This window comes from Rhinopithecus roxellana, chromosome 3, assembly GCF_007565055.1.
Source record: "Rhinopithecus roxellana isolate Shanxi Qingling chromosome 3, ASM756505v1, whole genome shotgun sequence".
Taxonomy (NCBI): domain Eukaryota; kingdom Metazoa; phylum Chordata; class Mammalia; order Primates; family Cercopithecidae; genus Rhinopithecus; species Rhinopithecus roxellana.
The window spans coordinates 143,497,904-143,511,543 of record NC_044551.1 but is presented as its reverse complement, the minus strand read 5'-3'; the positions used below and the strand labels follow the sequence as shown (position 1 = coordinate 143,511,543).

The 13,640-nt window shown below is 38.9% G+C and overlaps 1 protein-coding gene across 1 annotated transcript; it reads right to left on the bottom strand.

The window, feature by feature from the left end:
- Positions 1 to 1,423: 1,423 nt before the first annotated feature.
- Positions 1,424 to 2,629, bottom strand: LOC104680199. Its single transcript, XM_010386045.2, has one exon. It carries the CDS (start codon positions 2,408 to 2,410, stop codon positions 2,075 to 2,077), a length of 336 nt encoding a protein of 111 aa, XP_010384347.1. The 5' UTR covers positions 2,411 to 2,629; the 3' UTR covers positions 1,424 to 2,074.
- Between the last annotated feature and the right edge of the window lie 11,011 nt (positions 2,630 to 13,640).

The window sequence follows — 13,640 nt, the reverse complement described above, 5'->3', positions numbered from 1 at the left end:
ACAATATATACAGTATAGCAAAGTTAAATGAAATGCATGTAACACATAGGCAATGGATTAAGCTGACATTTTCTAATAAACAATGGCAAAACACCTTTTGCAGTTTTTTCCCTCCCACCTCCCAGGTGGTTCAACAATTCCACTTCCAAACAGCATTTCCCATCAGTTTTTAAAAGCTATTTACAAAAAGTATTATTCTACTACCACTTTTAAATACATCAAGCACTTCCTTCCAAATATCTAGAAAGACTAGATATTTCATATAACTTGTTCACCACGTACACAGCACTGTTAAATAAAATTGCACACATACAACAATGGTTATCATCTGAGGTATCTTCTAAATGTGGCCATTTTGGCCTTGAATCATTCCCTCCTCTCTTCCTTCCTTCCTTCTCTGTCTTCAATCCAGTGGACAAGTACAGGAAAGTGTAATGCTCAGAGATGGTTGAACAAATTCCTATGCCAAAGTCATTTACAGAAGACAAGTTTTCCTATGAATTTCAACACAAAGCATACAAAATATGCTAATTTTACTACTTTGTCATACACTGGCAACCTCTTTAACATCTAGAGACTAGATGTTGAAAAATTAGGACTATTTGTCCATTATATACACTATATACAGAGCAAAACAAAATGCACAAAACACACAGAAAAATGTCTGAAAATGTCCAAGTATGAACACACTAGTATATTACCTTTTGCAATTTATTCCCTCCCACCTCCTCTAAACCATTGAACAAGTATAGACATTACTATACTGCTCACAAAGGTGGCTTTACAATTCAATTTCCAAAAGTATTTCCTATGAATTTTAGCAAAAAGATATTTACAAAGTGGTATTTTACTACCTCTACATTTAACATACATCGGGCACTTCTAAACATCTAGATAGACTAGATGTTTCAAGTAAGGAGTTAATTTGTCCACTATATACACAGCAGTATTGAATAAACTGCAAACACGTGACAACACTTATAATTTAAGTCTTCCAAATGTGAACATTCTGGCCTAGAACGCTTCCCATCTCCATCAACCCAGAAGACATCAAATTTTCAGAAGACAATCTTTCCTAGGACTTGTAAAACAAAATGTACAAAATATATTAGTTTAAACTCTACTTTTGTCATACACTGGCAACCTCTTTAACATCCAGAAAGACTAGATGTTGTCAATTAGGACTCGTCTGTCGTTTATGTACACTATATACACAGATAAGTAAAACAAAATGCACAGAGATAATGATTCATCTTGCCTCGCTGCAAGCAGGATGGCATAGAGCTCTCTGCACCTCCTCCTCTTCTCTCCTCCCCTGAACCGCTGCACAAACACAATGAGTATTACTCAACAGGTGATTTGGCCATTCCCCCCAAAAAACATTTCCTATGAATTGTAACAAAAAGATATTTACAAAATGTTATTTTGCTACCTCTAATTTTAACATACATCAGGCACTTCAGAACATCTAAAAATAGACATTTCAAAAAAGCTTAGCATTGTCAACTATATACACAGTAGTGAGGAATAAAATGCACAAACAATGGATAGAATATGAAAATGTCTTCTAAATATGACCAGTCTAGCATTAAACCTTCTCTTCCTTCTCACGTCTTCCAGCTCCATGTCATCTAACCCACTTAACGTGGACATATCGCTTCCAGAGGCCGTCTAACAACTTCATTTCCAAAAGTCATCTCCAGAAGACACGTATTTTCTATGATTTCTTTTAAACAAATGAGAATTTACAAGATGTGTGACTTTCTAACTCTACTTTATCATACGTCGGCAACCTCTTTCCATCTAAAAGGGCTAGATGTGACAAATGTTTTCTATTAAAAGGTTGGGGTGGAGTTGAGAGCAGCTTTTTCATATTATATACACAGGCCTTCCAGAATCGGCCAGAAAATCTTCCCAGAGGGTGGCGGGCATTTCCAACGGGTCAAACGTGGCCTGTCATTCTACCATTTCTCTCTTCCGACAGCAAAGTCTGGTAGAAAGAAGACCAACTGCCCGATGGCCGCTAATCGTTCCACCCGTCGTCGTTCGGGACTTCGCTCACCTCCCAGGCCCGTTAAGGCCTTTGTCCGTTGTCGTCAGGACTAGGTAGGTTTCGCCCAATGGCGACAGAGTGGTCACCCGGGAACCGGATCTGCGCGGCTCCGTGGCCTAAAGAGGCAGCCGAGCCTGCCTGCGTTCCTAGGCCACCTTCCTGGGCCCTACACGCCCTAATGGCCTCCGCCGCTCGGCGTTCGAGTGGCCGCCATGCTTCCCGGCCCGCCACGCCCGCCGCCGCCCAAAGGCGCTGCGTCCCGGCCGCTCTGCGGGCGTTTCGTTGAGGCCCGGCAGGCTTGGGCCGGGAGACCCGGCGGCCGGCCGGGTCCGGGCTGGGAGAGGCCGCCGCCGCCATCAGTCACCGAGGTGAGGTGGGGAAGAGAGGTTCGCTGCGGCTTCAAGGCCTGGGCACAGCCAGTGGGCAGCCGCAGCAGAGGCCTCTGGTATCTGCATGGCACAGGGCTCGGCCTGTCCCGGGGCCCCCCACTTCACCCGCCGGCCCGGGGCCGGAGGGCCTGGAGGGCCCCGAAGGAGCGGGCCGCGTTCTGCGTCTCTCTGCGTTCTCTGCCGACCGGAACTCAGTCCTAGGCTCTTTTGACTCCATTTTACATTTATTTCAAAGTCTAAACAGCAATAGCTACAACAATCACCACATCTCCAAAAGATGCATTTTCTGACATGCAATGTACAAATTTCCCTGGCCGAAGTTATCCTGTATTAAAATATACATAGTGCACCTGTAATAGGTTTGGCGCATTAGAATAAATGCAACTTGAAGTCAGTGGTGGCAGGCGTTAAAGTGGGCAAGAAATAAATGGAATAAGTGTGTCAGTATAATTAATAATCACAGAACTCCAGAACGCTCCCTGCTCAAAGACTTCTTCCCCGTTAATGATTCAGATTTGTCAGCCCCGTTAATTATTCAGATTTGTCAGAGATTTCCTTTTGTTTGTTACTTTTTCCAGACAGCATTGCCTCTCCCCTAAATAAAACATCCCGAGACATGTAGCACATTAAGGTTATTGGATGTTTTCATTTCGTGACCAGGGAACATCAGGGCACTTTAGCCACTCTGATGGCAGAGTGCTACAAAGGGGCAAAGAGCCCAGAAAGGAGGAAGGGAAGGAATGCTGACTTGGACAGATTTTTTTATGCTCTTGATTTTATGAGTATAGACTAGCCATCAAGACAATAATGTTAACTCACTAATTCATGTAAATTATTTCTTCATCCTGTAAGTGAGAGTTCATTGGAGTCACATCTTACTTAGGGACAAGATCTAAAGTTACCATGTAAGGCAAAAATCACATACAACCAAAATCACCCTTGAAAACCTTAAATCACAACTGAACTACAGTGTACAGGGGTTTATAACTGTGTTTACCAATTTTTATGTTATAAATATATAATGTATAGCATGTAATAAAGATACATATGCAAGACCTTTTTTTTTTTTTTTTTTTTTTGAGATGGAATCTTGCTCTGTTGCCCAGGATGGAGTGCAATGGTGCGATCTTGGCTCACTGCAACCTCCACCTCCTGGGTTCAAGTGATTCTCCTGCCTCAACCTCCCGAGTAGCTGCAATTACAGGTGCGTGCCACCACACCCAGCTAGTTTTTTGTGTTTTTAGTAGAGATGGGGTTTCACCATGTTGGCCAGGCTGGCCTTGAACTCCTGACCTCAAGTGATCCACCCTCCTCAGCCTCCCAAAGTGCTGGGATTACAGGCGTGAGCCACTGTGCCTGGGCAAGATTTTTGAAATACAGCTTTATACTAGAAATAAATATTTTGAAACAATAGAGTCATATTCAGCCTGGCATGATGCTCACATTATTAGGGACACATTAACTGTGGCTAACTGAAGATCTCATATCCCATCTTCTCTTATTCTAAGGCCTATGTTCATTTAGTAGAATGGCAGGCTGAGTTGCAAGGTAATTCTTTCTTTTAATTATTTATTGTGACACAGTTTAAGACTTATTGAAAAGTTGCAAGGACAGCACAAAATTCCCACTGTTAACATTTTAACCACATTTGCTTTATTCTTTCCATCTTTCTCTCATGTCCTTTTATAGTCTATTTTCCCTCATTTGTGCATGTATTATTAAATTTGCATATTTTAAATGTACAAATGATGCAAACTTACTCTAACTACATCTCAGAGGAATTATGAAATTGGTTTAATCAATGTTACTGTGCATTAAGAGCTGATAAAAATGGATAAATACGAGTTAAGTGAAAGAAATATGTCCAAAATGTTGACCTGGCCAAGCAAAATGAATCCTAGCAACAGTAAAGAATAAAAACAGGCACTTCACTAAGGATGCTGTGTGGACCAAATTATGAAAATCATCACCAAACCAGAATAAAGTCTGCCTTTTGGTAATTTGCATCACTAATGTGCTATTACACTCTAGTGGGGTTTTTTTTTTGTAACCTACAGATGAGAGTGACATGTATGATCTCATGAATAATTCAAAGATTCACTGCAAGTTCTCACCTCTGGTTTCTATTGTTCCTCAGCAGAGGAGGACGGCTTTCAGTTACTGTCGGAGCTGGAAGAATTGTCACCATGCAATGTTATTGTTATTAACATTATTGCCAGTGATTATTGTGATTACAAGTGATCATTCTTGCAACTAATTATTAAGATCCTGTATTATCTGGCCTTCAAACACCAAGACACAACTCATGCATTTCAAAACAGAACTCACTGCATCTTAATGTGTGTTAGCCAGTGGGGCTGGTTGGTAAGTTAGTACCTGATGGAGAATTTGACTATGTTTGTGTCCTTGTACAGGCTTAGCATGTAAATTACACTTTCTTAAACAATTTGTTCAGATCATAGAAAATGTTAAAACACTTCTGATAGCATAGTAAGAAATATCCAAAAGAAAAGGGAACCCCAGTGAATGAAACAAGTCAACTGAAATCTACTGCATCTCTAGAAATAATAGTTTGCCAGTTGGTTGCTTTTTGGTTTTAATGATATACTCATAGTATAGTTCCCAAATCTGAGTACATATCAATAATCTCCAGGGCTTCCTTTACTTGTAGAGCATATAATTTATTTCAATTAGCATGTCTCACCCCTATCCCCCTCAAAAATTGAGAAAAAAAACAGTCATTGGTTGTTCCATAGCTTACAGAGAAGGTAGCTTTTCAAATGAGTGTCTAGGGAATGTTGAGCAACACCAGCTTCTTGCTCTTCTCTGTTACATAATGTCGACTTTGGCCATATAAGTAATGGAATTGCAGTAAATGTTATGAACAGAAGAAAATGCCTATTGTGATTATTGCACAGCACTGGCATGTTGTGGGAGAGACTTATAGCAAGTTAAAAGCATAGAAGCAGAGGACATAGGTCTTGGCACTGGATCTACCATTTGTTAGCAGCATAACCTTTAGAAAATCCCCCAAGAGAAAGCAGGAGAGAAATAAACATCTTTTATGGAGTATTTACTGGGGCGAGAATTTAGCAAAAGTCATGCCATTTAATCCACATAGTAGTTGCAGAGATAGATGTTGTTAGCTGTATGTTATCCATGGGGAAACTGAAACTCAGGGAGGTTAAGTCACCTGCCAAAATTCATAGAGCAGAGTATATGGTGGAGGGTGGGCTACTGTAATAGTTAAGATCATGGTCTCTGAGTCAGACAGAAAGAAGGTCAAATTCTGCATCCGGGTTCCATCACTTACGGGCTGGGTGTCCTGAAGCAAGTTATTGATAAGCTTTATTTTTCTTGTTTCTAAAACGGGAATATATTTCTATTTCTATCTCATAGGGTTGTTTTAAGCTGTAACTAAGATATTGTACATAACTGCTTACCTCAGCACCTGATTTTATTGTTTAATTCTTTAATTATATTATTTTACGGGATAACTGAAGGTTTTCAAGCCCAAAAGCCTGCATTGTCTCAGTTTTGCCAGTTAAAAAAGGCAAATAATAATGACTCTCCTCTCTTTCCATGTTACACGAGAATGACAGGACTAGTGAAATAATGAGAGGAAAGCATCTTGCAAGTGAATGTGTGTGCACATCTTTACAATAGCTCTGAATTTGTTTCTTGTAGGTCTTGAGTCTCCAGATACAATGTAAGCTACTGAAAAACAGAGGCCATATTTTCACTTCTGCTGAATGCTGTGTTTCTAATTTCAGATTTCTGAAACATGAAGTGCCCAATAAACCCTAATACCGTAACTCTTACAATCATTTATTAGCAGCACTTTCACTCAAATTAGAAACTGTTTTTATTTTGTGTTTATTATTTTTTTATGGAAAGCCATATAATCCATTTTGTCTTATATAGAATGAGTGTATTATTGAGACTCACGAATGCTACTAGAGTCCAGCAATCACATTTTTATGATATTATAAATCTCCCTCTTCCACATGTCTTGAATATTGTTCCTAGCAACAGAAATCATTTTAAAGGGGCATGTTACCATTTTTAATACCCACAGGTGTTTCATTCTTAAACCCCTTTCTTGCCCACATTAATTGCTACCCTTATCCAGTACTGAAATAAATGCATATTAATTTTTAGTGTTGTTTATTTTATTTCTGCAGGTGTGTATTAATTTCAGAGTTCAGTTAAGCCTGTCTAGACCTTAAATGCCACCAGATCTCTTAAGCACACATTTATTTTTTATTGTTTTTGTTACATTCTTTATTATCAGAATTCATGAATGTAGTTTTTATGAAGCTTATTACTTACCCTAAAGACTGGATTTGAACGTGCCGTTCTGGCTGGCTGAGTAAATGGAGATTTAATTACAGATATTTAATTGCTTATTATGAACTTGATGGGCTGGAACTGAATGAACCCTTCTTCCCCATTTTCCGCCTTCAGCTCCACTACACAAAGTCATCGTGGGCTGGCTGCTATGCTGTACAACTTTCCTTACCAACTCGTGGATCGTCACTCCTTCGAGTTCAGTGTAAAAATTTATGTACGTCTGACAATAACATGGGGTGGTCTCTAGCTTTCTTAAAATAAATGAAGGAGGAATATTTTATTTGAAAATAGAAAATAAGGTTAAGCTTAGGAGAAATAAATTCATGAACTAGAATGAGAGATAATCTTCATTTGAAGAAAGCGTGATTGGAGTTTAGAAAACAGAAAGTGCATTCCCGGATTCAAGTAAAATGTAGAAGAAAATGCAACTCTAATATGTAACTATATTTATTCTCATAAAAATCAAATACAAAATGGGGTATAATGGAATAGAGGAACTTAAGTGGTACTAGGACATACGAGAACATAGTAAAAAACTGTAGCAGCAATTGATTAAAATTTAGTTACAGTTCCCTTTCACATTATTATTTTTTGGTACAATGTTATGAACAAAACTATAATATAGACTTACCAAACTTGATTTTAGTCAAAAACTTTTTTTTGCACTAGGCATATGTTTATCCTGCAGTATAAATAAACTTAAAATGCTTATTGATCTTGCTGATGGATCAGCATTTTAATCTGAAGGATTTTGTTAGTAAGTTTTCACTTCAAATGAGAGCAGGCATTCGTATTTGTACTTAGAATTTGGGTACTGTTTATGTTGGTTTGAGAGTAGGGAGTTTAAAAAAGCTGGTTTCAGCAAAATTGTCTTGATCAATACGACTCCTAATGTAGTGCCAAAAATATTGTAAATTTACAAATAGTTTTTTACTTTAGATGTTCCCTGAGTGTTATGTAATGTTGTTCCTTTTCTCGGTCGGGGATAATAAGCTGTGTGGAGGTTTCCTTTATGAGAAAGTTCGTCTCCCCCCCTTGCCCGTCGCCCCATCATGTCCAAGAATCCTTCAGGATGCTAGCTCATGTTTTCTAAAGGCTAACGTCTGGAGCTGGATCCAACCTCAGCTAGGTCCGTGAACCCATGAGGCTGGAGAACTCCACAGTCATCTTTAAAGTAGTTGTTTCAGAAGGAGCTACTAAAGTAGACCTCAGCTCAAATCCAGATGGTCAGAGAATCGTCCTGCTTTCACCACCGTGACCACTTCTAATACTGAAGAGCATCACTGCTTCCTATTACACCCAAAGTGCTGATGCTGGGGCTGAGTTTTCTGTTCCTGTGGTTGTCACTGAGGCTAGTGTAAATTCCTCTCTTGGCTGCAGTAGTTCAAGGAGATGATACTGGCCTAGGGCAGCAGTGTAACTCTTTGATTTCCTTACACAACCACATTCTCAGCATAAAAGCTGACTCCCTCTTGGCTGCTGAAATATGTTCTGGGATTCAGTAGTTCAGAAATGTGGAACTTCCATCCCACCTCGACCTCCCTACTGGATACATGGTTAGATGTTATCCACTCTCTTGGTGATTTTATTTCAGGGCTTTCATTGCCCTTCTTTGCCACTTGTGCTTTGTCAGGGTATCCCATTTCACTCTGTTAAATTTCAATAAGATGAGTCTTTTGAAACTTTATGAAGATTTGCCAACCTCTGTCCACTTACCAACCAGAAGAAAGGCAGAAGATTTACCAACCTCTGCCCTTCAAGGTCTCTATCCAGAACCTACAAAATATCAGTTCTGCCTCCCTGGATTATCCTCTGTAAATGTTTTCATTGAAGCAATTGTTTTCATAAAATATATTCTATTTCATGAGCCTTTGAATTTATGAAATTATAGTATTTTTGGTTTTTAGATCATGGTCAAGATTCGAGTTCAAGTTACCTGAAAGTGTAGTAACTTAGTATAAATGATTTTCATTTTAAAAACCTAGTACAGTTTTAAAAAACCTTAATTTGTTTCATTGAACAAATTTTGTAATTTTTCCACCAAAAGAAGAAGCATTCATAAAAATATTTTTACTTATATTTGATGTAACATCTTTAGTTATTACTACATATTTTCTTTCTCACTTCCTATGAGGGTGACAAAAGGAATTTAAACAGTACTCACAATATTTAACACTGTTTTTAACCTTTGAAAATTTAGATATACACAACAAACTTTTAAAAATAGCTCTGCATTACTCATGGTCTACTGGACACAAACCCAAAACCAGTTGATGGACCTCACTGATCCAGTTTGGGATATAAAGGCATTGTAGACTGAGACATGGAAGGGGACTTTCTGAATGTGATGGGCTGGAGCAAATGGGTTGAAGTACGCAACATCATGATGACTAAGGGTAAAGATATAAACACTTTCTTTCTTGTGCTACCCTAAAGGAGAGATGGAAAGCTCTTTGGATATAAGACAAAAGATACACCTAACTGTCACAAAAATATTCAACAGTATTTTCTGAGTGTGGGGAACAGGAAAACATTTTCTGCTTCATCTTTGACCCATCCTTAAAGAGTATCATGGCAAATGACTGCATAGGATGAGCAGTAAATGGCTGAAAAGTCCCGGGACATTCTCAGTACATTGGGGCTATAGTCGGTCATCAGCAAATACAAGCAAAGTCATTATTAAGGACAGCACTTTTTATTAAACTACAGCAGATTAAAAATATGTATGCTTTATTTCTCTTGAATAATACATTTGTAAAGAATTATTTGCCAGACCCTTTGAGGGAAGAAACATCAAGGATTCCATTATCGCAGGGATTATTTTGAATGATCAGTTCAGTCAATTTGTTGGAGATATCAGCAGGGGAAGGAGGTTGACCTTCACTATATCCAGTTCTTCTTGGTGGATATGTTATCGTGGACTCAGAATAATGGGAATGATTTGCAACTCATATTTCTTCAACTCTGCACTAGGATGCAATTTTAGCTGATTACTCTTGGCTCTCTGACAGCCCAACGCATCAGTCACAGCCATGGGAATGAAATCCCATCATTTTTTAGTAGGATGAGGTCCGTCATAATTGTTTAGTCCAATGCTTTTATTTTAGAGCTCAGACCCATACAAATGACTGGTAACAGGAATAATAATAGCCAATGTTTATGGGCATTGTGTTAAGCAAATAACATTTATTATTTCATTTAATCCTCATGACAATCCTGTGAGGTAGGGACTGTAATCCCTATTTTGTAGTGATAAAACAAAGTCACAAATAGATTAAGAAACTTGCCTAGAGTCAAGTTATTAATAAGTGCAAAGTGAAATTTGATCCCAGTAGTCTGGCTTCAAAGGCCAGACTAACTACTGCACCATACTACCCTTTTAATTTAAAAATCAAATTACTTAGAAAATATTACTAAGTTTAGTAGTACTGCATCCTAGATTTTCTGGTTCCCAGTCCTCTGAAATTAATGAATTGCATTGAACAATGGTGATAGCCACTGACTTTAAATATATGCAGTCATATGTATATAAACACACACACATGCACATTCACACACAAACATACACACAGACAAACACACATGTGTACTCCCTCCCTCTCTCTCACACACATACACTTGTATAACCAGTAGTGCCTACTTTGTTTTCCTGCTCCTTTCTCATTTCACCAGTATCTTAAAGATCTTCGCTGGGAGTTTAATTTACCCAACCTTAGGAACTTTGTACAACCCTTTTATCTAAGTAGCTGCAAACTAGCAGCATCTTTCTGTCCTTTCCCAGCCCAATTTCCACATACGAGTTATCTTTTCATTTTTTCCCCTTTAAACAAAAGGCTGTTTCTCCTCTGTGTTTCCCTGTTGAATAATTATTCTCCTCCAGTTCAAACACAAATTCCACACCTTGATAGAGTCTCCAGCAATTGATTAGATGCTTTTTGTCTTACTTTTGAGCTTATCATATAGAAAAGCGCATGAACATATGACCTTCACAAATTAATTACCATACAACGAAGCCATACAGGTCAAGAAATCAAACATTGCCAGCAAGGAAAAGCCCTTTTTGGGACTCTCCCTCATTATAAGCTCCTACCTCCCAAAAGGTAAACTCTATCCTTGAGGTTGTGTTAATACTCCCTGGATTCTTTTTTTAACATATAGTTTTACCAGCCATGTATGCATATATTGAGTTTAATTTGATCAATGTAATCTTTGTTTATTTCTCTTTTCTTCGTCTCCTACATGATGTCTTACGTTCTTTATTTTGTCATATTCATATTTCCAGTACAGAAATCCATTAATTAACCTTTCTGTGGTGCATATATTTTTTCTTTTTAAAATTTCTGTGGGTACATAGTAAATGTGTGTGTGTGTATATATATACACACATATATATACACACATATACATATATATATATTTTGAGATGGAGTCTAGCTCTGTCGCCCAGGCTGGAGTGCAGTGGTGCTATTTCAGCTCACTGCAACCTCTGCCTCCTGGGTTCAAGCAATTCTTCTGCCTCGGCCTCCCAAGTATCTGGGATTACAGGTGCGTGCCACCACACCCAGCTAATTTTTGTATTTTTAGTAGTGATGGGGTTTCACTGTGTTGGCCAGGTTGGTCCCGAACTCCTGACCTCGCGATCCACCCACCTTGGCCTCCTAAAGTGCTGGGATTATAAGCATGAGCCACTGTACCCAGCTAGTAAGTGTATGTATTTATGGGATAAATAAGAGACTTAGCTACAGGCATGCAAATACATAATAATCACATCATAGTAAATGGGGTACCCATCCCCCTCAAGCATTTATCCATTGTGTTACAAACAACACAATTATTTTCTTTTAGTTATTTTTAAATATAAAATTAAATTGTTATTGACTACAGTCACCCTGTTGTGCTGTGAAATACTAGGTGTCATTCATTCTTTCTAACTACTTTTTGTACCCATTAATCCTTCATTTCCCCTTCATCCCCCAACTACCCTCCATAGCCTATGGTATAACCATCCTTCTACTTTCTATCTCTAGGAGTTCCATTGTTTCATAGCTCTCACAAATAAGCGAGAACATGCGATGTTTGTCTTTCTGTGCCTGGCATATTTCACTTAACATAATGACCTCCAGTTCCATCCTCACTTGTAAATGACAGGATTTCATTCTTTTTTTTATGGCTGAATGATGCTTCATTGTGTATAAGTATCACATCTTCTTTATCCATTTATCTGTTGGTGGACACTTAGGTTGCTTCCAAATCTTGACTATTGTGAACTCAGGACAACAAACATGGGAATGCAGATGTCTCTTCTACATACTAATTTCCTTTATTCTGGGTATATACCCAGCTGAGGGATTGCCAGCTCATATGGTAGCTCTATTTTTAGTTATTTGAGGAAAATTCAAACTGTTTTCCTTAGTGGTTTTACTAATTTGCATTCCCACCAACAGGGTCCAAGGGTTCCCTTTTCTCCACATCCTCACCAGCATTTGTTATTGCTTGTCTTTTGGATAAAAACCATTTTAACTGAGGTGAGAGGATATCTCACTGTAGTTTTGATTTGCATTTCTCTGATGATCAACAACATTTAGCACCTTCTCATGTTTGCGATTCGCATATCTTCTTTTGAGAACTGTCTATTCAGATCTTTTGGCTATGTTTTAACTGGATTATTAGATTTTTTTCCGGTAGAGTTGCTTGAGTTCCTTATATATTCTGGTTATTAATCCTTTATCATATGGGCAGTTTGCAAGTATTTTCTCCCATTCTGTGGGCTGTCTCTTCATTTTTGTGGTAGTTTCTTTTGCTGTGTGGAAGCTTTTTAACTTGATGTGATCTGATTTGTCCATTTTTGCATTGGTTGCCTGTGCTTCTGGGGTGTTACTCGAGACATTTTTGCCCAGACCAGTGTTCTGGAGAGTTTCCCCAATGTTTTCTTGTAGTAGTTTCACAGTTTGAGGTCTTACATTTAAGTCTTTGATCCATTTTGATTGGATTTTGTATATGGTAAGAGATGGAGGTCTAGTTTCATTCTCCTGCATGTCGATATCCAGTTTACCCAGCACAATTTTTAAAGAGACTATCTTGTCCCCAGTGTATGCTCTTGGCAGCTTTATCAAAAATGAGTTCAATGTAAGCATGTGGATTTGTTTCTGGGTTTTCTATTTTGTTCCTTTGGTCTATATATCTGTTTTTATGCCAGTACCATGCTGTTTTGGTTACTATAGCTCTGTAGTAGTAATTTGAAGGCAGGTTTCTCCCTAGGTCATGTACTCCTCTAGTTCACTGGCTCTAAGCCCAACGCAGCACTAGGACTTGGGTAAGATTTACAGTCCTTGTGTCCTAGGCTGCCTTTCAAGTTGACCTAGGACCCCAGAGGTCTTTAGCCTGCAGTGGAGAGACTTGCTGAGAAACTCAAGTTCTGACTGTTGGGATGGGAAATTGCCCTCTGGCTAGGACTGGTCCAAATGCTCGCTTGGTGGGTGCACCCTGGCTGAGCCCGGCACAGCTTTGCTCTCCATTGTGACAGGGCAGCACTGAGTTCATTGCCATGTTCCCCATTCACTGTGATCTCCTTCCCCTAAGTGCACAGATTCTCTTTGCTGACTTAGCTCTGCTGCCAGGATATGGGGGAGGGATGGTGTTCATGATTCAAACTATCTTTCCAACCCTCTTCAGTGTCTCTTTCAGTGATATGAAGCTAAAACCAGGTAATGTGATTGTTCATTTGACTTTTGGGTCTTATGATGGTGTTTTTTTGTGTGTAGTTAGTTGTTGAAGTTTGGTATTCCAGTGGTGGGGGGAGGTGGCGGTGGCGATCAGTAAAGGCTTCTATTTGGCCATCTTCCTCC